Source organism: Ambystoma mexicanum, chromosome 6p, assembly GCF_040938575.1.
Source record: "Ambystoma mexicanum isolate Mex_15411 chromosome 6p, UKY_AmexF1_1, whole genome shotgun sequence".
NCBI lineage: Eukaryota > Metazoa > Chordata > Amphibia > Caudata > Ambystomatidae > Ambystoma > Ambystoma mexicanum.
In genome coordinates, this window is record NC_090935.1 from 1,132,695,146 (window position 1) to 1,132,720,481 (window position 25,336).

The 25,336-nt window shown below is 48.3% G+C and overlaps 1 protein-coding gene across 1 annotated transcript in view; it reads right to left on the reverse strand.

The window, feature by feature from the left end:
• SMARCA2 (SWI/SNF related BAF chromatin remodeling complex subunit ATPase 2) overlaps nucleotides 1-25,336 on the reverse strand; it is a 3,136,185-nt gene that overhangs the window by 162,417 nt on the left and 2,948,432 nt on the right. The window contains exon 33 of the mRNA XM_069625745.1: nucleotides 8,246-8,347. Within this exon, the coding sequence (XP_069481846.1) occupies nucleotides 8,246-8,347 (102 nt within the window). The remainder of the gene's footprint in view (nucleotides 1-8,245; nucleotides 8,348-25,336) is intronic.

A 25,336-nucleotide genomic window follows, 5' to 3' on the forward strand; every position in this document is an offset into this window, starting at 1 on the left:
AAACACACATTGTGGAGAAACTTCTATAGTCATAATTCTTGTAAAAAGTATTAATGTTATGACTAATGAAGTATCGACCACATATTTCTACTGCAATACAAAGGCACACTTCAGAGTTTCACTCTAGCTCTGGTGCCAGAAAAGTTTCAATCACTTACCTGTTTTGTTCTTCAGCATGGGTCTGTCATGGATTCACATACTTATGAATATTCCCCGTCGTCAGGCTGGGAATCCTTGGTAAAAGAAAAAACAGTTTCACTTTCACTTTAAAACTGTTTTTCTCCTCTAAACCAATCGCTGTCCTCAGAGTCATATTGCCCCCATCCATTGACGATCCTGTCTCTAAGCCCCGCAGTTCTTCAGATTTGGTAAGCACGTAAAGTGGCAGTATGACTAAGAAGAGCCGCAGAGGGGCCAAAGGGAGGGTTCGCATGTGAATCAGTGCCAGACCCATGCTGGAGAACAATAGTTACAGGTAAGTAACTTAAACCTTCTCCGGCATGGGGTCTGGCATGGATTCATCTGCTCATGAATAACGAATACACAGCAGTACACATTACACAACCACAGGGAGGTGGCAAGGCTCAACAGAAGAAATTAACACTTACCCTGTAACAGACTCACCTCAAGCAAACAGGTTGCGTAGCACTGCTTGGCTGACTCTGGACTCCCGTGGAATCCCTATCGATGCAGTAGAATTTCGTGAAGGTATGCATGGACCTCCACGTCGCAGCGCTGCAGATGTCGGGCAGGGGCACACCAGAAAGGAACACCGTAGTCACAGCGATCGCTCTGGTGGAGTGGGCTCTTGGGCAGCCTGGCATCAGCCGGTTCCGCCAGCCGATGACAGTGCATGATGCAGCCGGAGATCTATCTTGAGATGGAAGCCTTGGACAAGGCCTTCCCATGGTTCATAGGTCCAAAGTTCACAAACAATTGAAAAGTCTTCAAAAACTCTTTGTTCGTGCCGAGTAGAACTTCGGAGCAAGAGCAACGTCCAGCGAATGCAAGGCCCTCTCTGAGGGCGACAAAGGTTTCGGGAAGAAAACGGGCAAGACCAAAGGCTTGTTCAGGTGTAATTCCAATTGAACATTCGGCATGAAAGAGGAGTGTGTATGTAGTACCACCCTCAATTTGTGGAAAGTCAGATACGGTTGCTTGTAGGATAGGGCCTGGATCTCATCCATATGTGTGGCAGAGGTAATGGCCAAAAGGAAAGCCCTTTTCCACAAGAGAAACTTGAGTGGGGCTTGATGCATCGGTTTGAAAGGTGCCCTCATGAGCCTTGTTAGAAATATGTTAAGTTCCCATGCCGGGGCGGGAACCTTCACCAGCTGGAAGGATCGGAAAAGTCCCTTGGGTAACTCCTTGACGAGTCTGTGGGATCACAGCGAGGATCTTCCCGGAGATGGCCGCCAGGTGTAAATTGATGGATGCGTGAGCCAGTCCAGCTCTTGTTAAAGACAGCAAGAATGGAAGATCTGTGGAGCCGTGACCCTCAGAGGCGTAATCTTCTGTGACCGGCACCATGTAGCAAAATGCTTCCACTTATGGCCGTAGCACTTTAGAGTCGATGATGCCCTGGCCTTGGCGAAGACTTCCTTGCAGTCCGGTGGCCGCTCACAACCTCCAAACTTTAAGGCTGCAGGAGCCATGCCTTCAGGTTCAGCAATCCCGGGTCGTGATGAAGGATTGCACCTCCCTCTCTGGTGTGCAGATCCGGAAGTACCGGCAACTTGACATGAGGAGACGCCGTCAGGCTGAGCAGGTCCGGATACCATATCCGTCTCTGCCACGCCGTGGCGATGAGAATCATCCTGCATCGAGACAGTCCGAGTGTGTTGATGACACATAGCAGGAGCGGAAACAGGGGAAAAGCATACAAAAACAGGCCTTCCGACAGGAAGGTGAATGCGCCCTCAGGCTCCTCAGTGATGAAATCTACTGGCAAACTTCTGCGATTTTGCGTTCACAGCCATGGCGAAAAGATCGATCAAGGGTCTGCGTCATTTGACGAACAGGCGGTCCACCTGATCCTGACTAAGTTCCCACTCCTGGCAGGAGCGCAGCTCCCTGCTGAGGGAGTCTGCAATGGTGTTCTTGACACCTGCCAGGTGGAGAGGGACAAGGAACATCCCCTGTCTGATGGCCCAGTGCCACAGGTCCTGAGCTTCCCCGGAGATTGCTGGGGACCGAGTGCCCCCTTGCTTTCTGATGTAGAAAATGGTGGTGGTGGTTTTGTCCATGAAGATCCTCACCACCTTGCCCTTCAGAGACGGTAGGAAAGACTTGAGGGCCCAGAACACTGCGTGTAGCTCCAGGATGTTGATGTGCAGATCCTTCTCCTCTGGAAACCACAGACCTCTGTTGTGCAGATGCCCCCAACTTTCCACAGAGGCATCCGTGGTGACAGTCTCCTGTAATGGCTGGGTTTGAAATCCCATTCCCTGGGTGATGTGTGAGCGCACCCCGCCAGAACTCCTCATTGAGAGGGATCTTGCCTGCAAAACCTTCGGACACTTGTATCCAACGTGCATCCAAGAATTCCTGCAGGGGTCGCATCTGCAATCCGCAGAGACGTACGAGGTAGATGCAGGATGACATGCCCAGCAGCGACTTGATGGCCTCTATCATGGCCGTCTTCGCCGACGGCAGTCGCTGCACCTTCCATTGAATGGCTGCCAGCCTCTCCTCTGAGGGTGACGCCAGATAAGACACTGTGTTGAGTCTGGCCCTGAGGAACAGTGAGTTCTGCAATGGCATCAAGCAGGACTTTGGATAGTTTACAGAGAATCCCAGCTCTGTCAGTAGTCGGACAGTCCCCTTCGTGTGCTCACCGGCCATCTTCCGAGAGCGGACACATATCAGCCGATCGTCCAGGTATGGGTATACGTGTATGCCCGGCAGATGCAGATGGACCGCCACCGGGGCCAGGCATTTTGTAAACACCCTTGGGGTGATTTCAAGCCAGATGGCAGGGCCTTGAACTGGTAGTACTGACCTTCCACCACAAACCATAGGAACTTTTGATGTTTCTTGTGAATGGGGACATGGAAGTATTTAGGGAGAATTCTCATTCTATGGCTAATTTCCCTTACCTATAGAGTCCCCCAGCAGCTTTGCTGGTTTTGAAGGGTTTGTTTCTTTTTTTCATGTTAAGAGTGAGACTCTTTTTCCCACTCTTAGGCATTTTTGCTATGTGTGTTCTAGGCTATTTTTGTGTTTAATGTCTATGGGATTTTCTCACCCCCATAGGAAGCATCTTAATTCACATGTGTTACACAGCACCCTCAGTGCAGTGACACAGGGGTGTCGTAGCGACCCCCAAACAGAGACTCCATACCCTGGGACTGACTACTGTCTCCCAGGGCATGTAAAGTCCCCATTGACTTTACTAGTCAATTTTTATGAACTAAACCAGTATAACCCATCTTACTATGGAGGTACTGGAAAGGGTTAATAGTTTTTCCCTTATGTTCATTTTCGAGAGGGTACCGTAAAGTCCCTCTCTCAAAAGTTTCTGGCTGGTGGCAGTGGTTACTACCATAAATATTCAACCGCAAATATTTTCCTATGAGATTTTCCCATTGTGCGAGGCTACCACTTTTTCTGACAGCCTCTTAACATACCGCCGGTGCATTTTAATATTAACTTGACTCCGGTAGGTTTTATTTGCCAGAACTTTAATATAACTTCTTTCTCGTGTCTTTCTCTAAACTCCTAAACCAGGTTGGGCATCCTTTGTTCGTCCTTTTGGCGGGCTTCTGCTGAGAAACCCTCCTTTCGGCGCCACTGAGTCTGGGGTGGGTCCATTGTGTGGGAGGGGGAGTAGGACCCCATGACAGGGTTGCCTCAGTAACCCATGTCGCACTCTATCCCGATAGGCTGGAGGGTCTCCCGCCAAGATGACCACTCCACTGTGTGAGTGACAGCTAGGCTGTATGAATGGGGATCTTTTTGCATAAAAGCAGGGTCCTGAGGACTGGAAGAGCAAGACGTCGCCACTGGAACTAAGAAGCCGAAGAGGAGACGTCATGACGAGAGAAGATCTTCATCTGAAAGAGCCTTCTACCCTTGAGCTGGTGGGGCCAACCAGTTTTCCAATCGTCTTCCCGGACCTACCTTGGTCGAATCTCCCCTACTCTGTACTCGGAGGCCGGATAGCCAGGCATCAGTCCACCCGGACCGCGATTTAAAGGAGAGTACCTTTTATTCGTCGGGCAGCACCGCGACTGGTTTCATTCCTGGGTAGTGCAGTAACTCGAACCTTCCTCCACGACGAGAGCCTCTCTTCCTCTGCTGGATCCCCTGAACTGCAAGAACTACCAGGAACAACCGCCACCGCAGGAGCCACTTCTTCATTTAAAGGTACATTGTTCTGCCAGGCCGCCCTTTCTTTGCGGTAGCACTAAAGGTGTTTTAAATCCTTTACCTACCTGTTGGGTTGGCCGCCCCTCTCTCTTAACATTGTCTTTCAACTTCTGCATCCACCTTTTCAAAATCGTTAACCAAAGACTTGACTGCAGCTACAAGAACATTTTGCTCCTGGGCCCTTGCCCTGTACCACTGACTCTGGCACAGGCTTACTGATTCTGGCTACATTTGTTAGAACTGCCTTCTTTAGATTGATTCTCAACCAACTAGAACTGTGTTGGTGCACCTACTTCTTATAACTACACTTTTCTTCCCCTTTCTAAACCTTGTGAAATGCCATTTTGCTCAGTTTTCATTTAAGTATTGCCTATACTGATGCACTGTCTTGTTTAATCTGGTTCACAAACTTATGGGAAGTGTTGCTAGGGTTTGTAAGAAGCTATTTCTATATAACTTGTGCTTTCCTTCCCTTGTGAGAAATTGATAGAGTATCCCTCGTGTGTGGTTTTCACTATGCCGTTTTGCTCAGTTTTCACTACGGTTCACTTGGTCTACAATTTAACTAAGGAGTGTGTATATTTTTCTTTGACTTATTTTAACTTGCTTGATAACTGTGATAAATGTCTTACTAGAAGTGTATAAAATAAATATATATATACTTTTTAATACAAAGCTTTGGTCAGTGTTTCCTTGTGCCATAGTACTGTAGGCCTATTGTGTAAACCCTGAATACTGCTCATCTCCCTCTTGAGAGAAGTCTGACTGCTCAGCCACAGCTACCAACTAAATTTTTGTGGTACAGACTGATACCAAAGGGGATTTATTGCTCTCAACTGTAGTCTTAATCTTCTGTAGTGCTCCCTAAGGGAACTGCACAGGATTCTGCCTAACAGAAGTAAGCGTCCTCCAGGTCCAATGACGTCCCTTCTTCCAGTTGGCCGAGCACGTGCTGCAACACGACCATCCTGAATTTTTGGGACCTCAGGTACTTGTTTAGACGGCATAGATCCAAGATGGGTCTCCAACCCCCTATCTTCTTTCTTACCAGAAAGTATCCGGAATAGACTACGGAGCCATTGGGGAACAAGCTCCCCTTTCTGTAACATGGCTCACACTTCCGCCAGGAGTTGAAGAATGTCGTGCTGCTGTCGGGGAAACAGGTGGAATTCGAGGGCACCTGCGTTGGAACTGCAAAGTGTGCCCCCAGGCGAGAGTGTCCAGCACCCATCTGTCGGTGGTGATCTTCTTCCACTCGCTGATGAACTTCTTCAGCCGGCCTCCCACCAGGGTGCAATAGTGGGTGACCGACTTCTTGGCTGGTTTGGGCCTGCCTGAGCGTCGCGGCCCTGCCCTGCGGACAACGCTGGCCTCTGCTACCATAGGCCTGGGAGCGGCCCCGTAGGCCCCCTGCGTGGAGGATCGGGGAGGTTGCCTGTAAGATGTGGAGAAAACTTTGGACGATCTGCTCAATGTTTCCCTGGAGCAGCGAAAAGAAGAAAAGCGATGCTGCTGAAGTGTGCCCAGGGAACGTGCCGTCTCTGTATCTGTTTTTATGGCTTGGAGGAACTCGTCGACCGCGTTCCCAAACAGATTCTCACTGTCGAAATGCATGTCCAGCACCTGCGAGAGCTTCCATTTTCTTGTCGTCTGGGAGGAACTCCAGGATCAGGCCCAGCTTGTACCACAGCTCCCTGTAGTACCGGGCCAAGATTGCCAGGGCGTTGGCTGCCTTGATTGTGGATGCCACAGTATAAATGACATTCTTTCCCATGTCGTCCATCCTCTCTCCCATGCTGTCCGGGGGGACTGATGACGATGAGGCCGAATTAGCCAAATGTTTCCTTGCGCCAGCTGACACTACCGAATCTGGTGACAGTTGAGACCTTAGGCACTTGGGCGCGTTGTCCGGCACCCTGTACTACTTCTCCAACATGGCTTGCTTGGCTAGAGCCGTGCATGGGTTCTTCATGAGGGCCAGGCCCTCCTCCCAAATGTCGTCCAGAAAGGGTGCCGCAATGACAGTTCTTCTTCTTGGATTCTCTCTGTGGATACCAGAAACCCTCCTCCTTTGTTTCCTCGGGCACCAACTGGAACAGGTCGGAGGCCCTGGAGATCATGGAGTGGAACAATCCCACCTTGTCGGGTGGAGAAACTGTATGAGGAGCATCCAAATGTGGCGATTCATCGTCTGCCAGGATGAAGTCCTCATCTTTGTCGGTACCCGTGGCCATCTACGTACCAGGGTCTGTATCCGGGTCCGCTGGAGGAGTCTGGTCATGACATGGTGGTAGAGGCTGATGCAGAGGCATTGGATGATGCTTTCTCTTTTTATGTGGAGGCTGATCAGGAGCCTGCAGCGCCACAGGTGCTGGTGGCAACCTCTGTTGAATCTCTGTCACCAGGGTGTGGAGAGTCGAGAGAATGTCCACGGAAATGCCCCTTGGCTGAGGATGGAGACAGACAGCGCTAGGCCCTGCGCTGCCGTCATCGTCCTCGTGGACCGCATGAACGTACTCTTATTATCTGTGGATGTAATGTCCATGGGTTGAAAGTCAACCTTGGAGGGATGTTTCAGGTCCTCTCCTCCCCCACCCCCCCTTTTCCACCCTGAGGGCCTTGAACCGGGACCTGGACCAGTGTCTTTACCCCTACAGGGGTGCCTGCAGAGTTCGCTGATGCCTCTGAGGTTGTGTCCCGCTGCAGGGGCTGGGACACCCTCTGCACTGCAGGAGCCACTCTCGTAGGATCGGCTACCACCGCCGCGATGGTCGTCACCATAGTTTTCGACGAAGTGGCCAACGAGGACTTTGGCTGAGCCTGTGTGGGCAGCGCGGCCGCCTTCTCCTCATCTGACCTAGGCCTATCTGGCTTCTCCCACAACTTGGCCAGGGTGGATGACTTTCTCTTTGAGGAGAAGCTTGATTGCCGGCTGGCTATGGAAGCGGAGGGTGATGGTGATCATGACCTATCCAACCTGGGACTTGCGGCAGCGGCAAACCCGGTGGACTCGGACTTGCGGCTCTTGGCTTTATCTTGGACCCCCAGGGATTCGGCGACCTCAAAGGACTTAGAAGAGCACTGTTCAGACCGGCCGGTCCTGTGTGAGGCATGCCCCTGCTCGGAGCACAGAGCAGGGGCCTTGTTAGAATTGAGCCATGACGCCAGTCTGCTGTGCCCATCTTTCATCGTCTTCTTCGAGAAGCCCGGGCATATCTCGTACTCCACCTCCATGTGGTCCGGGTGCAGGCAGTAAAGACACTGCAGATGTTTGTCTTCCGCAAAGACAATTTCGTAGCCCGCATTTGGTGAAGAGCCTGAAGAGGGTCCTTCCCTCCTCCTTTTCCTATGACATGGTCGGATGGTGCGAAGTAGCCCAAGTAGGCCTTATGGAAACTCTGACGAATCCTCGCCCTTGAGGGGCGCAACGCTTCACTGACAATGGATCCCTGTTGTCGGCCGATGAGGAAAAGAGCACGAGGGCTCTAGGACACAAAAATTTAAAGAAATCTGGAAAAACCTACTAAATAGCTCACAAAGCAAACTTGAGGACTCCAAACACTGAAGCGTGCAGTAAAAATCTGAAGATGGGTGCCAGAGGCATGGCTTAGGGAGCGGACTGTCATTGGATGGGGGCAGTATTACCCAGAGGACAGTGATTGATTGGTTTAGAGGAGAATTACAGTTTTAAAGTGAAAGTGAAACTTTTTTCTTTTACCACAGATTTGCAGCCTGACGACAGGGAATATTCATCAGCATGTGAATCCATGCCAGACCCCATGCTGGAGAAGTTAATTAAACCTGGAATGTTCAAAACAACAATTTTACAGACTTTATTTGAGCAGTAATAAACTATTATAAAAACAAAACAGACCTGTGATCCTTCCAAGTTGAATGTTTGCGCATTATGGCACAGCAACATCACATCTTTTTCAAGGTCACCAACACTCCTGTATTTATGGTTTCGAATCCTTTCCTGGATATTTTAAATGAAGAAGTATGATTATGATATTACAGCGTAGAGCAATAACAGTATGATGTAGGAACAGCAATATCTCAAAAGTGGGAGAAAGGTTTTAGCCAACAAAATGTAGTATCCATTTTGCTTATCTTTGAGCATTAATATAGCAAACCATGGATTAAATAGCAAATTACTTACCCCTGGTAATGCTCTTTCAGATGCATTCTCCTCCACAGATTCCTCATCTTTGATATTATCCATTTCTTGGCACCATAATTAATGCTTTCAACATAACACACAAAACCCCCTGTAACCCCACCAGTTCAACCTCCCCCCACCCCCCATTCTCAGCAGCTGAGCAATTTTCAACTAAGAAATGATTTACTCTTACTCATGAAATGTCCTCAAGCTCTGTCCATGTGGGGACATGCTCGGAGGATGAGTAATATAGTGGAGGGGAATCATCACAAAGAAGATTAACAGGGGATAAGTCATTTGTTCTTCTAATTAACTGCCGTCTCCAATAGATTCCTCATCGTAGATACAATCCCATAGCAGTAAAGCAAACCCAGAGGAGAGCAGGGAAGAATCTATTTACACCTACAGGATGTGCAGGAATGCCATCCCAAAGTGGCCGTCCTGAGAGGCTATGGAGTACAAGCAGTAATGCCTTGAAAAAGTATGGAGGAATGCCCAAGTACCTGCCCGGCAGATGCCTAAGGCCAGAATTCCCCTTTGCAAAACCAAAGTGGCTGACAAACACCTGGTAGAGTGGACTCTAGTATGTCCTGTGGACTCTAGTATGTCCTATCCTATTAATTTGTAGCATTTGGTATTGTAGAAACTAATCTATTGAGAAATAGTAGACTGCCAAACCCAGTCTAGTTCCTGCAAATGACAAAATTGTTAATCTTTTCTGTAATATTTTGATCTTTCTGGTGGAAAATGTCATCCTCTTTTGAAGGATGAGGAGGTGGATAGAAAACTGGTAAATTCATTTTCTGACTTGGATGAAATTGGGATAAAAAAACCTTGGGCAAAAAAAGAGGGCTGCAACCTCAACTTAACTTTCCCACAAAAAAAAAAACACCAGATAAGATGGTTTCAATGACCATGCCTGTAGCTCGCTCACTTGTCAGGGGGATTGTATGGCTCCCCTTACAAAACAGCCTTGAGAGTCAAAGTCTTAACAAAGAGGAACAAAGAGGATTGACAGATGAGTCCATAAAGAAAGTGAAGACCAAGTTAAGGTCTGAGGGTGTAACCACAAACTGCTTCAGGGGAAACATGATAACCAGCTCCCTCACAAACTGCACAGCAGTAGCGACAGCGAAATTGGATCGCTGTTCTGGTGCCTTCCTAAATATAGAAATAGACGTCTAATAAGGTACAAGTTACTTACCTGTAACTATTGTTCTCCAGCATGGGTCTTAAATGGATTCACATGCTATAAATATTCCCTGTCATCAGGCTAGGAATCCTCAGTAATATAGGAAGGCAAGGTTGATATCACAGGCGCACCTGGAGAAAGTAGTGCAGTCAGCGCCGTCCCAGGCGGAGCAGACAGGGACCTTGGAGGCAATGCTGTCCTGGAAGTCGAGTCAGTTGACGTGACAGAAACCAGCGCAGCTGGGCTGGAGGATAATGTCATTGACGTAGTTGTCATCGACGATGAGTTGGACAAAGGTTGTCTTGGAGTCGTCGACAAGGATCTTGACGATAATGAGTGATGCTTCGTCAACGGGGTCTGAGTGGTCAACAGTGAAGGAGTGGATGGTCTCTGGCCCTCTGAAGATGGGGTTCCCTTTGTGGTTGTTGTCGGTCCAGACGATGGAGATGCCGCAGCCACGGCAGTCGTCGATGAGGAACACAGAGCGTTCAACGACTTTGCCTTTTGAGGTACCTTCCCCTTGGAAGTGTCCTCTGAAGACCTCAACCACTTTTCAGAGGGAGCACGCTCTTTGGGCCTACCATCCCTGGAAGAGGCATGACTGCGTACAGATGCCGAGTCAGAGGCCTTACATTCCTGAAGCCACGCCACCAACTCGGATGGCGATCCTTCCTCGTCTTTGAGAAGAAGGACTAGCAGATGGGACATGCTTGTATAACGTGGTCTGGGTGCAGACAGTAGATACACTTTTGATGGCGGTCTTACATGAAGATGTTCTTTTGACTGCATCTTGAGCGAGCCTTGAAGAGGCGCTTCTTCTCGGCCTCCCACATGGCGTGTGCAGTAGGCCCAAAACACAGATTGCGGCCTCAGGTGAACTGGAGATCCAACGGAAGGCAGGATCTCTACCGGCAACAAATACCCACTGCCGACAGATCACTATGGATGGATGGTGATCGGATGAAGAAAGATTATTTTTAATCAAAAACAGGCAAACACAATCTTGAGAAACTCGAGGACGAAAACATGTGGTAGAAATCTGAAGCTGGCCACCAGGGGTGAAGGTAAGGAGGACCAATGTCATTGGCTGGGGAAGTATGACCCGAAGTAACAGCAAAATACTATTTAAACGACAGGCAGTTTTTAGCTTAAAGCTATACTACTTTATGTTATCTAGGATTCACAGCATGACAGGGACTATTCATAGCATGTGAATCCATGCAAGACCCCATGCTGGAGAACCTTACACTGTGGCCATTTGAAACCTCAACCTGGCTAGGGATAAAAGAAACTGAACAGAAGATCTGACAAAGTCAACCTCTGAATAACCAGGCATGCAGATTAAGAGTACTGGGATTTGGTTGAAAGACTTGCCCTCCCGACAGAGTGACAATCCACTCTCTTCTGAAGACCATGAAGGGGAGAAAATAGTCATGTCGAGAAGGTAAGGTCCAAGTAGCATGCTGTCCAAGCCAAATCTGGGCAATCAGGATAATTGCAGTCCTCGATCTCTGTAGCTTTCCAAGAACCTGCAGGATGAAGGCAATTGGTGGAATTGCAAAGAGGAAATCGGAATTCCTAGTCCACCACAAATGCATTCCTCCAGTGTCCCTCTTGAGGGAAATTCCCTGGAGCAGAACAGCTCATCATTCTTTTTGACAGTGGAAGCAAAAAGATCTGCCTGGGGGCTTCCCCAAACATTGACGATTTCTATAAGGAACTCCTGGCTCAGCTCCCAGTCATGGATGATCAAGCCATGTGTGCTCAGGGCCTTGCCACCACATTCTTCTTCCAGTGTATATTGGCTGCTGGCAGAAAAAGGTTTTCCTCCAAGTCCCAGGAGAAAAGGCTTAATCACTTAATCTGCACAGGGACAGTGAACCCACAATACCTTCTTGTTAAGGTATTGTAAGGCCATTATAAGGACACTGTTGCCCTGAATCGAAGAGAGGAAGGCTCCAAGTGTGAACCCGATTGTCCACAGCTCTAACAGACTGATGTATAATCTGGAATATACCAAGAAACAAATCCTGGTCAACGAGATCCCCAGACGAATCCCCAGCCTTTCAGAGAAGCATCCACACCATAGTTGTCTCCAGCCAAGGCTGCCAAAAAGGTTCCCAAGAATTCAGGTTTTCCCAATAGGCCCACTACTGTAAATCCTGTGATACATGGGTCGAGACCCAGCACAGGTTAGCCTTGTTACCAGAGAACTGGGACCACTTAGAGCAAAGAAGCCATTAGAGCAACCTCATTCCCAGTCAAGCTTCTGGCACCAGTAAAAAGCAGGATGCAGAAGGAGAAGAAAAGCCGATGTTTTACGAAAACTGGAGTTCTGGAACCTTTTGACTAACAGATGTTCAATACCCTCTCCCTAGGTGAGTGTCCAGGAATTCTCTGATTAACTGTAGCTCTTGTCAAGGTGTCACTTGTGACTTTCTTGTTGAAATTTAGGGAGAAGCCCACACTGTGCAGTAGGTGGAAGGTGTGGTGAAGATGGGGTAGCGAGCCCTGATTAGCCAGTCATTCATGTAGAGAAAGATTTGAACCTTTTCTCTCCTGAGACAAGCCATCATCACTGACATCAGTTTGGTGAAAACACTGTATGGGGAGGCCAGGGCGAAAGGCAGCACACGAAATTCGTAATTTTTAATTTTAATTAATTACATTTATAAAGCGCTCACACAGCCCGCAGGCATCGAGGCGCTGTTACAGGAATAGTTTTTTTTGTCTTAGTTACGTATTTATAACGCGCTTAAACACCCAGAGGTTTCTAAGCGCGGACCCGGGGATCGAACCTGTGTTGCTTCATGTCGTCTTGCTTCCAAGACGCGCACGCTGCCCCTGAGCTATCCTCCCGGGATATGTGCCGCATATCATGAACCTCAGATTCCTTCTATGCATTGGGATAGGCACATGCAAATAAGTCTCCTGCAGGTCCAGTGACACCAACCCTCCCTGGGGCTTGAAAATAAAAGAATAATTCTTCCAAAAGAACATGAGTAATTTGTTTGAAGGATCTTGAAAAGTGTCATCATTATCATACTGTTCTTCGTGAGACACTTGTTCAGCAGTTAAGTCCACGATGGCACAAATAACCCACCCTTTTTGGGGGACCAAAAAGGAGACTACCGCCCTCTTCAGTGCTCACTGCAGGAACATGGTCTATGGCTACTTTCAGAAAAAGGGAACACATTTCTTCCAGCAGCAAAGGGCTTCACTGAGGTACTCCTTGAGCAGGGGGTTTACTGAGGAACTGGAGGCAAAACCCCTGGGTGACTGTAATGCCCACAGGTCAGCAGTGGGGACACACCATTTGCACAAAAATGCTTACGTCACCCCCCCCCTCCCAATACCACTGGCATTAAGTTAGCCAAGGCCATACGAAAGTGGCATAGTGCACAAAATAAATGTTCATTCAACTCTTAAGTTCTATGGCCCCTGCTTCCCTTGACGTAGGCTCAGTTGTTGTGGCGCTGCTAATAATAATTTCAGTTTGAGGCCGTTTTTCATCATCCATGACTTGACATGGGTGAGGCAGGTGCAACGGTCCTGTTTATTGGAAGATGAGGTGTTGGAAAGTTTGCAAATAATGTGGGTATCCTCTACATAGTAGAAGCGTGTGAGGCATGAGTTTTTAATGACTTACAAGAGAGGACTCGTATGTATGGCAGAGAGCAGTAATGAAAACGTCATCCTTGGTACTCTGCAGGTAATCAAGCAGGGCATGACCTGAAAGGGACCATAAGAGAGTTATTTGTCCGGTCCATGAGGAATGAAGTAATCCAGCAAGGATCAGTTCCATCTAATCTGATGTCTCTGGGTCTTTTTAGCAGCATTTCATAGCTGATGGTGTTGAATGCTGTGGAAATATCCATGAGGATAAGTGCAGTTGGTGTATTTGCATTTGTGTTGTCTTTTAGAGTGTCCCAGATGGAAGAGAGTGTTGGGTGCCTTTCCCATCATTGCCCTTGATACTCATTGCAATTCGTGTAGGTGGTTGTTGGTTTCAAAACAATGGCCAAAGTTTCCTAGACACATTTCTCCAGGATTTAATTTGTGATGAGTATGCTGGCGATGGGTTGGTAGCTTCCTTAACAGTGGGTTCAGCTATAGTCTTGAGTAGAGAGGCAAAGTAATGTTTTTTGAAGGCTAGTGGGATGACCCTTGTTCTATAGCTGGATTAATGCAGGATTTAAATATAGGATTTGAACATAGGGGTGCTTAAATGTGGTTGCAGGAGAGGCTATGGAGAAAGGAGCATGTATGCCTGGGAACTTCAAGAGGCCTTGAGGATCCTGAAGAGAGTGAACTGTTTGGTTGGGCATTACATCCCTTGATAGTGGGAAGAGTATTAAACCCCTTCAAGGTGAGATGGGCACTATAATATTGATGGTGGGAATGGCACCTGCTGTGGGGTTGACGAGATAGAGGAGTATATAACAAGATGTCTTAGAGGAAAAGGAACCCAAGAGGAGTTAAACTTATTTTGGGCGACTGAATCCATTGAAATCACAGCAGGTATTGAGTTTGTTAGAAGTGGGAGAGCATCCAAAATGCTTTTTTTGTGAAGATTCAGAAGAACACATCATATACCTTTTGGGTCACGTTAGTTGTCCTGGACATGATGCGTTTCTGAAGAATCCTTATCTTTAAAATGTCCAGCCTGCAGGCAGGGATGTTTGAAAATTACAAACACATTTGCAGAGTGCTGGGTGGCCCCACCTATATTCGCAATGGTGTCCTTTGAGCCTCCTTTGGGAGTGACAGGATATAAGTGGCAAAGCCTGCCCTCAGCCCAACAGTGCCCTGGATACCTCCCACCACAGGAGGACTAGGAGCATTCTGATGCTAATGAAGGGAGGAGGGTAGGCAGGAAAGGAATCTTCAGAGGAAGCCTAGTATCCATCAAAACCAACATTAACAGTAAGCGTATGTAACATCTTCTTCTAACAGATAATCTCCTCTCTGCAGATTCCCTATCTTTGAAACACTATCTCAGCAATGTGAAATAAAAACATTTTATTATGGAGGAGCCTCGGAGGTACAGGACAAAGACAGAGATGTCACCTAAAATCCCACCACAGCCCTACCACCTAACCTCTCCTCCATTGTGCCTGAATTGAATCAAAAGTCCTTTGCAAAGGCATTCAGAGTCGCCCAAGTAGCTGCCCTGCAGATTTACTGAATTGGGACCGCCCCTTCAAGAAAACCAGTTACTCGCCTTAGTGACGACTGTACCCCCAGTCCGTAGTCTGCTTTCCTCTATACTGATGGGTGTCGAACAGGAGCCTTTTGAACTGCAAAAAAGAACTTCACCTGTCGCATGCAACATTGTGTCTGCCCACTCTGACTCCTCCATTGGATTTGCTTTGTCCGCTCATTGGTTACTAACGATTTACAGGGGATAGAGGGTGGGTTGTATGGAGGAAGGGGGACCGTGGACTAAGTGTACAGTAGTCACTATAGTGAGAAACAGTTTCTTACTCCTTTGTCCCATCCCTTTCCTTCATACTGATGGGAGATTTCACAGCAATGAAGAAGAATTGGGAGGGGGAGAACCTCTAATGTCTAGCAGACAAATTACACAAATTTGGCATCTACCCTGGAGCTGGTGTTCAGACTTTAGTGCTTGCAGAATGCCGATTGTAGACCAGGTGCCAGCCCCCTTATTGAGGGGGGATAGCTCTGCGGCAACGTGTTCATCTTGGAAGCAAGACAACGCAGCACGACACAGGTTCGAATCCCGATCCTGCGCTTAGAAACCAATCTCTGGTATTAAGCACGTTCTAAAAGAACAATTATAATAATTATAATCCTAAAGGACGTTGCATTGACATGCCACAGGCGTGGCTCTAGCCTTGAGGACATGAGTAAGCATGCCCTATGGGGGGGGGGGGGTGGTCGCACTTTTGCATGGTGTGGCAGTGACTGATGCCAGAAACCAGCCAGCTGGCTATAGTGGCGATGGAGACCTTGGAGCTGGAATGCTGTTCCCCCCCACCCCCCCAACAAAGTAATGGAAAATGCATCTGTTCTCTTAAACTGCTTAATGCTGTGCAGGTAGAAGTTAAGAGCTCTACCAACATCATTTTAGGAATGAGCTGTATCAGCAGGTGATTGAGGATTAGGAAAAAAGGTGGGCAGAACAATTTCTGCATTGACATGAAACGAGGATACCACCTTAGGTAAAAAAAAAACTGGGGTTCATTCTCATAACCACCTTGCCTCTGTGTAAAAACGGTGTAAGGCTCAGAGGCCGACAGTGTCTGGATCTTGCTAACTCTTCAAGCAGACATGAAAGCCACCAGAAGACTTACCTTCCAGATAAAGAACTTCAACTCTTTGAAAGCCAATGTCACAAAGGGCATATGAGCCAATGCTGCTAGAACAACATTCAAATACCAAGCCAACTGACGTCCCTTACTCCAGGGGAAAATGCCTTGTTAGGGCATCCAGGTGCCTAAGCACCACTTTGTTGGAAATGGAAAAAGACATGTCCCGAGTGCTACGATAGGCTTTTGTAACACTAGGTAAGTGTGACACGAGTGGACAGAGATACCAGATGCTGACAAATGAGAAACACATAAGAAGATCTCGTTAAGCAGACAGTCCAGGGAATTGATGGACTCGTCCAGAGCTCAATCACTAAATCTGGTCCACAACTTTTGTACTGGTCCTGAGTGGAGGGCTTCCTAGCTGCTGGAATTATCACCACGGTGTCTGCTGATAGACTGAGATGTCCTAAGTTAAGGTGATCAGGAACCATGCTGCTAACTTCAGAAATCGAGGGAAGAGTTGGAGTACCCAGCCCTTCTACTCCTGCAGGAGTTAGTGGGTGGGCAATAGGCGAACCCTCTGGGATTCCACTAGGTTGAAGAACCAGGTATGAGTTAGAGACGTGGACGTATCACAATGAGGTTGGCATTCTTGGAGCTGGAAACCCTTGCCAGAAACTTGGGAAGGAGGGGAATTGGTCAAAAGGCATACATGGACCTGGAATTCCATCAAATCGCTAAAGCGTTGCCCAGGGAGCCTTGGCCCACTCCTCGTCAGCAAGCAAATAGGGGCACTTGCTGTTGCTACCACTCGCAAAGAGTCGAGAAAATTGTCTCCACAATTGGGCGCTTGATCGCCCTCTTGCGATTATACAATATTCATCTCAGGAGGTCTGATTTCACGTTGACCACTCGCAGCAGAAGGATCGCCTTTAGGGACATGTGTTGCTCGATAGCTTACTCCGAAATCTCTATTGCAAGCTTGCACAAAAGGAGGGGATCTGGTTCCCCCGTTCATGTTCAGGTAAAACAAGGACGTTCAGCTGTCGGTCTATACAAGACTCCACTTGCCGCTGAAAACAGGTAAAAAGGCTTTTAGGGCACTGAAAATGGCCTGAAGTTCCAGGATGTTGATATGGAGAAGACTTTACTGATATAGACTGTGCATCATGAGAGGTCCCATGAGAGAGGAGTCTGCAGTGACAAATTCCTCTAGGATGATCTCTTGGAAGGGAACCCCCCTGCGCATCATGTTGCGGTCGTCCCTCCACCATGCCAGGTTCTCAGATAGAGAGGCTGATATCAGGATGTGGCCAGATTGCCTCTCTGTGGATTGGTTCCAGGAGTTCACTAAGTGGAACTTGAAGTGTCTCATTTTTAGACGGGCTAGCAGAATGCATAGCATGCATGTGCTCAACAGTCCAAGGAGTTTCTGGAACCACCAGACTGAGGTGGACTCCCTCCCATGAAAGTGTTCCACAGTCAGAGAAATTTCTGATCCTCTGCTGAGAAGGAAGAAACCTCACAGCCTGCGAGTCCCATACGACACCAAGAAACAGTCTGTGAGATGGAACCACAAAACGCATCTGAAAGTTGATGGAAAAGCCCAGATTGAAGAGTGTCTGCTAGTAGTTGGGCTGCAGGAGTCACTTGAAGAGCAGAAAGAGCCCGGACGAGCCAATTGTCAAAGGAAGGGGAGACATGCAACCCCATAGAGAACGAAACTGGCTATCGCATTCATCAGTTTGGTAAACAGTCTCCATGCTGAATTAAGTCTGAAAGACAGAGCTCTGTTTTGAAAGTGCCTACCGCTGATGAAAAAGCTCAGGAACTTACAGTGAGGCTCCCAAATGGGTACATGCAGGTATGCATCTTTGGAATCCACGGTGCAAAACAAAACAGATGTCCTTCTGCACGGATTACAAGTGCTGTTGGGTGGAAGTTCCATATATGGTGGTGTTGTGAAGTCCAGGCCACACACACTGGCTGGAGCCTTCCAGTGACTGTATGTTGTGGGTACACACTGTGGGTGGGACCTGGGTGGATGGAGTGTGTGACCAATATGCACTTCTTGTAGTGGCTGTCTGGTTTCTGGTGTTTGACACAAAGACTGAGACAGCCTTGCCCGATACTGGTATGAATGCAGTGTGTAGTATTGAATGGCTGGGTACTTGTCCCAATACACATTCCTTGTTGTGAGTGTCTGAGAGGGAGGAGAATGGCCTGAATGCACTGTATGCCTGATTGGCTGACTGACTGCTGAATGCCCTTCTGAGTGATAGGTTGCCTGAATGTGACCCCACAGAATGAATGGGAGATCAACTAGTATATCTGACGGCCTCTCACTGCTAGAAATCGTTTAGAAGCTGAAGTTGAAACTGATGCTTAATCTCTAAGCCGAGCCTGAAGAGGAAGGTTGACTGCTGTTTCCCTTCGCCGAAAGCCGAAAACCGCTGAGACTGATCCAAGAGAGGACCTGGTTAGGCGCCCTCCTCCCATGTGCCGAGGGACCATCGAGCACCGCTAACCTTCGCTGAAGCACCCTGGAAGTCAGACCCTGCCGACCGGAGACTGTGACCGCCGAGAAGAACGAAGATCAGCACCGGACACATTCCGTCCACCGTCGTCGACCAGGGTTTGCTGGTTTGCTATAACCGCTGGAGGCCCGTTGATGCACTTTAATGAAATTGGATAATTGTGGTACCACTTAGAACTGTATATATTTGCCATTGTAGATTTACTGAGCACAAAGTGAGTTATTGTGCATATAACTTTGAACCTTTAATTATATAAAGACTGTGTTTTAACTAATAAATGTGGGGACATTCCTTTGTGGGGGCTTGGGGACTACACAGTACTTAAGAACCAGCCTGTATCACCTCCTGAGAAGCTAGGCCTTGATTGCTCGACTACGTTACCAATAATAGAGAAACTTGGCTGGGGTTCTCTGTGCCTCTCTTCTGCCATATAGAGAGCAGGATTACAGACACCCCCCCTGCAGTCTTTACAGTTCCTCCCACAGATTCCTCATCTTCGATATGTATTCTCCTGCTTTGCAGCTCTCGGAAATGTTTTCCCAGCAAGGGGCGTCGTGCGCAGTGTTGTCGATGGCCACCGAGTCGTCGTCTCAGTGACCGGACAGGACGTCCATGCAGGTACAAATAGCGTGCTTTACTCCCGGTGACCGTAGTTGTCATTTTTGCCCTTGCACAGCCACATTAGGTATTAGAGACAAGGACAGCTGGTTAAGCATTGAAGGAGAGTCATTTTAATTACATTAGGGAGCTCCTTAAATGTGGGGTAGGCCACGAGGGCGATGAGGAATCTGTGGTAGGAACATCCAGTAAAAATAACATTACCATGGGTAAGTAATTTGTTCTTCTAATGCATTGTGTCCTCCCATGCATTCCTCATCTTACATAGACTCCCACAGCAGTAAGATAATTATGGAGGAGGGAAGGAGCAAACTCCTAGCGATTATAATCACCGATTGTTGGAGGACAGCCCTGCCAAAACGAGACTCATTTGCGGACATTGTGTCCAGGCAGTAGTGTTTTGCTAACGTGTAAATAGAGGACCACGTTGCGGCCTGACAAAAATCCTTGAGAGGTACCCCTCTTTGGAGAGCAATGGTAGCTGCCACACCTCCAGTGGAATGTGCCCTGAACCTAGAGGGATTTCTTTAACCGCTCTGATGTAGCATTCTGAAACACAAAATACTATCCACTTAGAGATAGTTTGCTTTGTTATACTTTTGCCCATTTTTATTTTTGAGAATTTAACTTTATTGACATTTTCAAATTAACAATACAAACTTTATATGAGCAATGCTTCCTCGCAACATTCCCCCCACGGTAAGTAACCCCTCACAAGTAAACAGCCGTAATTTGGTCCGTGGGCTGAGGTTCATATATGCGGATCGGCCGCATTGAAGGTTCATTCCTCAGCTCTCTTGAATTCCCCACATCCTAGCCCCAATCTCCCATCTTGTTTCGGCCTGAGTTGCCCCCTCATGGTCCTTATCCGTGCCTAAGGGGCTGAGACCTTGGGGGTCCTTACCTTTCCGACCCCGTTGTCTCCCCCACCCTGGTCCATTGCCTACCCACCACTTTTCAGCGTCCATATTTCCCAAAAAAAGGCACCCACTGGCTTTCAATGTTGGTACGGGATTCATCAATCGAGTGTGTAAGATATCCCATATGGTATCCAGTGATTCCCTCGAATACATAGCATCGAATGCAAAAGCCTCGAAAAAAATGCATTGAAAAAATGCTTTTTTTTGTAGGTAAAGGTTCTTTTAAAATTAAAATGGGTTTTAAAGGGTACAAAACCAGGGGTTGGGGGGAACCCCCCCCCCATAAAAAAAAACATTTTTTCAATGCATTTTATTTCAAGGCTTTTGCATTCAATGTTTTGGATGTCGAGGCTATCACTAGGAACCATCCCATATCATATATGGCCCACACTTTTGCTACCCAGTTCCTCTCATCTGGCAACCTTGGGCTTTTCCACATCTGGGCAATGCAACATCTAGCTGCCACCAGCATCACCCTCACCATGGGGGCATCATCCGCCTCTTCCTCCCCATCGTTACCCCAAAGAGAAGCCACAATGGGGAAGAGTTTCCTGTGGATCCCATCAACCCCTCTAATCCATGACAGGAACTCCCGCCAATACGTTTACACCCTTCCACAACCCCACCACATACAGCCATAGTCCCCTTCAGACAACCCACATTTCCAACAGCACGGGTCATATCCCTTACACTTCTTTGCAAGCACGGCTGGGTGTTAATGCCATCTGTGTAGGATCTTTATAGCCCGGTGTCTATTTTGCAGGGATGCGGTTGACTTTGCCACAATTCTGCACATGTATGCCCATAGAGCCTCATCTATTTCTCTTCCTAGGTCACATCCCCATTTTTCCCTGGCCGGGAGCGGGTCCCTGGGTTCCGCTAGCAGTATCCCCTTATATTACCGGGCTATCAGATCCCTAGATACCAACCTGGTGAGCAGCTGTGTCTCAAAATCAGTTAGCCCATTCTGCAGGTTAGCCCCCCCCCCCACCATCTAGCCTCCGATAAGACTCCCTTCAGTTGTAGAGTTGTAGATAGCGGAATACAGATAGGGTGCCTATCTGCAAGTGGTCTGTCTATTTTGATGAACTCCCCTTCTTCCCACATCTGGCCTGCTCTGCTCAGCCCTGCCTCATACCACTTTTGGAATGACAAGGGTTCCTTGATTCCGTCTCGTATTGGTGGCGACCAAATACAGCTCAGAGGGGACGGCCATGTGGACAGCTATCTGTTCTCTCCCCATCCCTCCACAAAGCCCTTAAGACTTCCAGGATCGGGTGGGTCAGCACCCTTCTCGGGATAATGTGTCGAGGGACCTAGAGCCATTCTCTGAGGGGGACTGGCATAAGAACTGCGTTATGCAATGGGACCCATTACTTTTCGGAGGCCGGGTCCAGCAGCAACCGCAGTTGAGTCACTTTATGATATGATCTGGGAAGCACACCCCTCCTTCCTCTTTAGGCAGGGTCAGTGTCCTGTATGCTATCCTGTCTTTGGCCCCTGCCCATAGCAATTTTAACAGGTGGATTTTTACCTACTCAACAAAGGCTTTCGGGACTACTGGTAGCATTTGAAACCAGCAATTGGAATTTAGGTAGTACCACTATTTTTATGCAATTCAGATGCGCCATCCATGAAAGCCCCAGCCGCCCCATCGCTCTAGATCTGTGCGCACCGTTGTCCACAGTGGTAGGTAGTTTCCACGCGTATAGGTCGCTGAAATGTTTATAGACCTGCACTCCCAGATATCGAAAACAGTCATCTTTTATCTGAAATGGAACATCCCTCACAAACTCTCTCTCTGTTCCCGGCAGTCCCTCCACCAGCAGAGCCACAGATTTGTCAAAGTTAACCTTGAATCCCGACAGTCTACCATACGGCTTCAGGCTGTCCATAATGCGGGAAACAGAGTTCAGCTGGTCTGCAATGTATAGCAGGGCATCGTCCGCAAAGAGACTCATCTTGTATGTTAGCTCCCCGACCCTCACACCCTTAATCCTCTTATTACTGGGCACTTCTCTGGCCCATGGCACCATCACCAGCGCGTAGAGCAGTGGCGAGAGTGGGCACCCCTGTTGCATTCCTCGTAGCTGGAAGACTGAAATATTCCTGTTAGCCACCACCCAGGCCGTCGGTTTCGTGTAGAGGGCTGCGACCCATTGACGCCATCTCCCCCCAGGTCTATCGCAGAGAGGACCTCCCCCATAAAGGCCCAGTTCATCCGGTTGAACGCCATCTCAGCATCTAGGGCTAAAAACATGGCACCTTCCCTTGCCACCGGTGAGTTTAGGATGTGAAGTGTCTTCCTCATATTATTAGCCCCCTGCCTGTGCAATATAAAGTCTGCTTGAACTGCATGTATCAGCCCCTGGAATTGAGGTTCTAAGCAGGATGTCAGCACCCTGGTGAAGATCTTGGCATCCACGTTTAATAATGAGATGGGCCTCTAGGAGGCACAGCAGGATGGGTCTTTGCCTGGCTTCGGGATCACTGTGATTAACGCTCTGAGGAACGTCAGCGGTATTGTTTCTTCCACCTTTATGGAATTGAATAGTTTGCCTAACGGCATTGCTAACAAATCTTGGTACTGCTTGTAAAAATCCTCTCCAGGGGCTTTCCCGGCCTTCAATTTGCAGATAGCCAACAGTACCTCTGCCCTTGTCACACCCTACCTCCTTCGGTTCAAAGTATAGTCCCTTATAGTATTCTGCGAATTGTGACACAATCTCATCCCCCTTCTCTGCCAGCGCCTCGTTTGCTCTCCGTATCCCCACAATCCTCCTTCCCATCCCATCACCCCTCACCCAGTTTGCCATTAAGGCCCCAGTCACATCACCCTGCTCATAATATTTCTGCATCGTAAGACACAACCGAGACAGCAGGGACTACACCTTCCGATCAGCCGTGCACAACACCAGTTCCAGAATCAATTATATCCTGGCATCCTCCCATAGCCCATTCAAATGGGGTGCGTGCCATATACTTCCAAGGTCTTACTCCGACCATTCGATGGTTGTACTGGAGGTTACCCTGGCGGGCGTAGCAGTACCTGGCCTCAATTGGAACCCGGTTCACTCACAGATGCCGTATTTGCAGCAGAACTACGACAAGAGATAGTCTCCTTCCTGGACATCAACCAAGACTCAGTCGACTCGGCATGCACCATCTGGGAAACGCTCAAGTGCTACGTACGAGGAATTTGCCTGACTAAAGAAAATAGCTTATTGAAATCGATCCGGGGGGAATTATTCAGCAAAGAGATTCGTCTGAAGGAACTAGAACAAAACCTCTCCAATACTCCAGATCCACGTACCCAAGCCGAGCTCAAAAAAACTCTTGGGGTTCAGGGAGACAGCGGACCGCGAATTGAAGTTCCTGGGTCGCAGGCAACAGATCAGGCAGTACGGAGAGGAGCAAAAACCAGGTGCACTGCTGGCCCGGCTACTAACGATAGACAAAGTCCCACCCCGCATTGAATGTATCGCGGATGCGCAAGGTCAGAAGGTTGACACAGAGGAGGAGATCTCCAATGTTTTCCGAGAATTCTATCAAAACCTGTACAGCTCAAAAGGAGCATCAGATCCCGAAGCGATACAAGAGTACCTCAATGACACGGAACTATATTGGGTGAGCCAGGACCTGCGCGAACCCTTGAACGCGCCCATATCACTCGAAGAAATTCAGATAGCAATCAAATCCTTGCCTAACACCAAAGCCCCCAGACCTGATGGACTCAATGGCGAGTTCTATAAAGCACACGTGGAAATGGTGGCGCCCCTTCTTCTTCAAGTCTATGAAGAGGCGGTGGAACGAGGGACACACCCTCCCACGATGCGCGAGGCTAACGTGATGATGTTGCACAAACCTGGAAAACCTACAGAGAACTGCGCTTCGTAGAGGCCGATCTCATTGATCAACTTAGACAACAAAATCCTAGCTAAAATTCTGGCGACCAGATTGCTCCCCTTGATGCCGGCACTGGTGCTGGGCGACCAGGCCGGGTTCATCCTAGGGCGTAGTACAACATACGGCATCAGGAGACTATTTGGCGTCATTGAGGCCTTGGACCCGACACAACAGGCAATAGCAGTACTGTTAGATGCCGAGAAGGCGTTTGAATCAGTAGAGTGGCCCTTCATGTTCGCAACACTAAGGCAGATGGGTCTGGGTAACTTCTTCCTGAAACTAGTAGCTTTGTTATATAACGAACCATGCTCATACATCACATTAGGGAACACCAGATCCACAGGGATCACATTGGAACGCGGAACGAGACAGGGTTGCCCACTCTCGGCCCTTATCTTGGCCCTGGTGATGAAACCCCTGGCCTCAAGGCTGAGAGCCGAGCAGTTATGTCGAGGGTTAAAGCTGGGTCCTCACAGACTAATCGTCTCTTTATATGCTGACGACGTCATGTTGTTCGTCAGTGACCCCCAAACCAATCTCAACCCTGTAATGCGAGAGGTGATAAAATTCGGGTTAATGTCAGGCCTCAAAACCAATCATTCCAAATCGATAGTGTTCCCCCTGACCCCTTGCACTTCAGAGTTTGCAGATGACCACGGGTTCAAATGGGAAAACTCGAAGGTGCGCTATCTGGGGATCAATATGTCGCGAAGCCATCACGAGATATTTAGAGACAATTATGTAACTACACTGCAGTTATTACAAGAACGTATTCAGAGATGGAAATCTCTACCACTAACGCTGCAAGAACCGATTAATGAGGAGGACTGGGCCTATATTCTTCGACAGACTCAAAAGGTAGCGTTAAATTCTCGATACAAGCTAATACACTTTAACTTTGTGCACCAAACATACTACACTCCAGTCAGGAAACATAGGCACCACCCAGAAGCGTCAGCCCAGTGCGAGAGATGCGCATTTGCCAACGCTGGTTTTCTTCATCTGGCATGGGGCTGTCCTGGTATCCGGCGCTTCTGGACTTCCGTTATACAAATAACATCCGACATTATAGGTGAGCAGATGACCCCCTTACCGCTGGGACCGCTTCTCGGCCTCACTAAATATCTACAGCCAGCGTCACGCAAGCTGGCAGCACTCCTCATGGTGCTGGCACGAAGAAGAATTGCTATGTCGTGGGGTCGGGGCCCACTCCCCAAGATTGTTGACAGGGAAAAGGATATAACATACTGCCAAGATATGGACACCGAATTTATTCTAACGCTGCCTTTGCATGCGCGCCCTCCCGACATCTGGGGGCCATACATCACTTACCTGATGAACAATGCTGAAGCTTC